General features: G+C 30.3%; 1 protein-coding gene across 1 annotated transcript in view; it reads right to left on the bottom strand.

The window, feature by feature from the left end:
- Positions 1–236, bottom strand: part of LOC105118581 (uncharacterized) — a 1737-nt gene extending 1501 nt beyond the window's left edge. The window contains exon 1 of the mRNA XM_011016551.1: positions 32–236. Coding sequence (XP_011014853.1) covers positions 32–236 — 205 coding nt within the window. The remainder of the gene's footprint in view (positions 1–31) is intronic.
- Positions 237–5157: the final 4921 nt, after the last annotated feature.

The raw sequence follows: 5157 nt of genomic DNA, 5'->3' as shown, positions 1-5157 counted from the left end.
GCTGAATCGCCTTGGCTCCTAGATAGAATACCCAGTGCAACAGTTGCCACCAAGTCGGCTGAGAGGTATGCACACCAAACAAAAATCCTGACCCAGCTTCTTGCAATGTACTTTCTTCGAGAACCAAATATAATGAGGATGATTTGTAGTAAGAGACTAACTAAAAGCATTCCTCGAATCTCCCATTTGTTCCACAAATTTAAGACTTCTTCAGGCAATTTCTTGAGCATTATCATCTTTTCCTGAACAGTACTGGAAACTAGTTCTCTCGAATGTAAGATGAAAAGTAAATGTACATGGATATTTCTATATATAAAAAAATCTCTTAAAATAGATAGTGAAACAAATCTTATGAGAAAAAAACTTTTGCAGTAGATTTCGGGTAAGGTGTCATAAGATTCGAGTTGCTGCGTTTTGTTGTCGCAGAAAGCAAAGAAAAAGAGATGCTGACCAGCTTAAAGCTTGCTTGACCAGTTTTGGCAAACCTTGGTTACATGTGCAAGAACTTGGTACTTGGCTTGGGTACAAACCAATGAATATATGCTAAATAGTAATACAGAGATGCTGCGAGGATGAAGAGACTTTGAAATTCGTTGCATTTCTACTTTCCTTTTCATGAGAGACAATAAACAGAGGTTTTGGACACTAAAAAAAAAAGGAATTCTAAGTAACAGTATTATTGAAGCAATATCATCAAATATAACTTTAGATCCAGTTATATTCTATTATTAGTAATATATATGTGTGTGAGGTAAATTATACAAAGCTCAATAGTACTAGCCAAGTTTAGTGTGGGTGTCTGTATAACAAAAATTTCTTCTCTTTCTCTCAAGCTAATTCTCTTCCTTGTTCTATTATAGTATTAGAGTTTATTGTATAATTGCACTCATGGCTACTTTAGAAAGTTAATCTCCTTCACGAGCCTCTTTTACATCACAATTAACCCACGATAAACCCTACCTCAGAAAGTTGATCTATTTTACTTCAGAAAGTAATATTGGAAATGATCTTTGAAAGGACATCATAAGTGTTCTTATGTATCTAATATACTCTAAAACATGTTCTGTATTACACAATATATCCAATTGTAATTTATTAGTTAACTATATTAATTGAATATCTAATACTAAAGAATTACAATTTACAAATAGAATTATTATAGAAAACTTTAAAACGAATGGCATTTTTCCTATAAAGAAAAATACTGTGGTGCATTATTCACATACTCTTATATTACTATAGACTTACTATGTAATTTATTTGAGATTTTTTGCTGTCTTTTTTATTTTTTTAATTTTAATATTCATCATTAATGTTTTATAATCTGTATTAACTTAGATCAAGTTCTTTTAAAGTATTTTTCATTATTATTTTTTTGGTTTATTTATTTATTGTTGTTGTATTTTTTAATCATATTTTTTAAACTACTAATTAAATCAGTGAAAGTCTCAGATTTTTTTTTCTTGACATAATTTTTCATGTTGAAAAAATATTTGTTCAACCCACGAGAGAGTGCAGGCTACTAATTTAATTAACAAAAACTCTACAAATTTAATTAACAAAAACTAAAAGTTGTATTTTTACTATACATTATCTCACATAATACTATTCATTACAAATAATAGTGTTTTTTCTTTTTATTTATGTTTTTTATTTTAATAATATTTAATTTATTAAAAATTAAATTTTATAATTTATTTTCATCTATTTTTTATATGATTATTTTTAATCTCGTGATATAAAAAAAAGGAGAAAGAAGAAGAAAGTTTAGCATGTGATAAATTTCCATGTGCGTGTAGGATTAGTTTTAATCCGTAGAGATCTTTTCTCTTTCTCATTTCAGGTAAGTATTAAAGCAAGATGACTTGATTTTTCTTTTGATCATAAGATCACTTGATTTCAGTACTGCATTAATTAAGTAAATAATAGGTAATATAATGTTGGCCTCTCATTCATTTTCAAAGATCCAGATTAATTGAATATGCCCTCTCTCTCTCTCTCTCTCTCTCTATATATATATATATATATAAGGAAACATGAGAAGAATCCAGAAATTACTAACAATATTATTTCATGAAGTGGTGTCATAGACGCTAATTGTGGGGGCTTCTTATGGGTGACCAAAATCCAAAAGTTTTCAAATATTTTTATATTTCAAATAGACAGAAATTTTTTTTCCTTTCTTCTTTGCCCGCCTTTGATATGGGAATAGAAATAATCTATACCACCTTTGGGATGCTTGGAAATATAATATTAGTTATTTTTAAAAATGTTTTTATTTAAAAAAAATTATTTTTGATATTAGCACATTAAAAAAACCAAAAAACACCAAAACAATATTAATTTAAAACAAAAAAAAATAAAAAAAAATAATTTTTTTTAAAATACTTTTGAAACACAAAAATAAATGGGACTGTTCACAATCACCATAAACGAGGTGAGTCTAGTATGAATACATGATAGTTAAGATTGTTTCATAAAATTAAATTGAGTTTGAATAATATTAAGTTTAAAAATAAAGTTTAAGCTTGGTTTGTTATTTTTTTTTATTGAGTTCAAGCTCGTTCACGAACAAAATAAAATTAAATAAATATAATTTTTTTGTTTTAATATAGTTATTTTAAAAAATATTTTTTTTATTTTTTATTTAGTACTTAAAAGTGTATTTTTATCAAGATTTTATATTATTATTTTATACTTAAAGTATCAATAACTCTTCAACTAGAGCATGTTTTATAATATCATGTTTAATATTATAAGATACCTTTAATTTATAGTAAATATTCATCTTAAATGCAGGCCTATCATATAAATAAAAGGATTGATTGATGAATTTAACTTCTAAAATTTAGAAGACAAGGAGAGGGCTAAGCTTAGAAAAAAGATATTAGTTCATTATAAACTGGAACACTATTCGATCATTGGATCATAATTGGAGTTGTAGAACTTGGATTTAAGTCTACTCTATATAGATGGAAAACTAAGATATAGGCTTAAAACTTTCATAGGAGTTCAAGATTTAAAAAGGATGTTTTCAAGTTTAAATTATAACAACAATAGAAAAGTCTGAATATGTCCTGCAATCCAGACATTGTTCCGTGTTTAGCCCATATCTCGAGTTTTAGAAATCCAAATGACCTTAATTTTTTTTGTTGGAAAGTTGACATAACTTCCTAGAACTTTTATGATTTAAGTCTGTCTAAATTTTGATGTTAGCAATAATGTTTTATTCATCCAAGAACATAAAAATTGTTACCAAGTAAAATTTAATTTTTACCAAGTTAATTGATTGAAATTAAGGGCTTAATTGCATTAAATAAAAAAAGTTTAGGGTCAATTAGGGTTCAATTGAAAGTAATTGAAAAGGGAAGAATTGAAATAAACTTTGACCAAAAATAGAACTCAGCACTATTCATTATCTTCTTCTTCTTCTTTTTTCTAAAAAAGCTGGTCGGTTACTTACTTTGCAGCTGCATTTCATGTATCTAGTGTCCATCAAATTTGATAAATCTTATACGCAAATGATCCTCTACACTGTCTCTACAACCCCATATGACTCGTTCAGGCTACATGATAATACATCAGCACTGGTAACACACTAAAGAGGCCTACTCAGTCGGCCTTTATCTGCAGATTTCATTTCTTAGGATGTCTACTTTGAAACAACGGTTGGGATCCTTCCTAACTGAATCAAGGGCTCAAATTTTTTTATGGTATAGATAAGATTGCCCTCTTCTAGCTTATAAATAGAGGTGGATTTCATGGTCTAAAGGAAGAGAAAATCAGGTCCAAAGTCAGCCACAACCAGCTTTTTCTGGCTTCTACAAATGTCTTTTCTTTCTCTCTCCCATCGTGGCCTTCAACCACCACCACCCTCATCATCGGTCTTCATACCATCAGCTCCACCACAGGAAGCCAACACAACCACCAACCAACCACCAAGACCCACCGTCGGTTTCTCTCTCCTATCTATAGCCCCTCCTACTTTTCTTTGTCTTTTGCTTTCTCTACCGCCGGCCACCATCTCAATCACGTCCTTAACCATCGTCCTTGTGTCAGCCCCTCGCCATTTTTACTACCAACAGTCGTCTTAATTCCTCACCAACGACAAAGCATATACAATTGGTCACTCTCTCTCTCTGTCCTGCAGATTTTCTTCTTCTTCTTTCATCCTGCTCTGCCACCTGCTACCAGCTCCACCACTGCCACCACCGGCAGCACACCATTATCCTCGGCTAGACCACCACCACGCCAGGTTATCCGCCCTCTCTCTCATTCCATTTCTTTTTCTTCTTTTCTTCTTTCCTATTCACTACGTGAACAACAGGACATGAATTATAATTCACGTGCTATTATTCATACTGGACATGAATTACACACACACATACAGTAGAAATTTAAATTTGATTAAAGCATGTTGTATACATACATATCATATCAATGATGCACTAATTCATAGGAAACAATTCCATCTACGTGATTTACAAAATCATGTTTCTTTTTGTCGTATCAACCAATAATTACAAAACCCTAATTTACCAAAATTTTTTTTATTAATTTACAAGCTAAGATTGAACAACAGATTTGTTCAGACTTACCTAATGCTTTCTGGAAACGGAAACAACACATTGTTGATCTTCCATATAAAGATACTTTTTCAGATAAACTTACACCTACAAAAGCAAGACCTATATAAATGAATGCTGATATGTATGTATGTATGTATGTATGTATGTATATATGTTATTACTCAATTTTAGACCTCACATGTTGGAGATAATATATATCTGTTTTGAACCGAGTGTGAGAGTGTAGCTCATCTTTTCTCAAAAATTAACAAAAGTGGAGGAGAAAGAAAAAATTTTCTTTCAAACCCTGTTGAGCTATTTTCTACTCTTTTTATCCTCCCTCTTTGCTGCCAAAATCATTAGATTTCTTAGACTGACTAGGGGTCTTCATAATGTTAAATTCGTTCCTTCGTTATCTTGTTTTTAAAGTTGGATAAATCCCTCAAAATTTGTACTAAAAGAAAAGAAAAGAAAAAAAATTGGTTCTGCTGTTGTCACAATTTTTATTCCAACTTAAGCACCGATTCTGACTTGGTTTTGTGTATTATTTAACCATCTCAGCTATATTCTATCACTCATGACATGCTAA

The sequence above is a fragment of the Populus euphratica genome, unplaced genomic scaffold (assembly GCF_000495115.2).
Source record: "Populus euphratica unplaced genomic scaffold, PopEup_1.0 scaffold2036.1, whole genome shotgun sequence".
NCBI classification, from domain to species: domain Eukaryota; kingdom Viridiplantae; phylum Streptophyta; class Magnoliopsida; order Malpighiales; family Salicaceae; genus Populus; species Populus euphratica.
The sequence above is the reverse complement of the archived record's forward strand: the minus strand, read 5'-3'. Positions and strand labels throughout refer to the sequence as shown.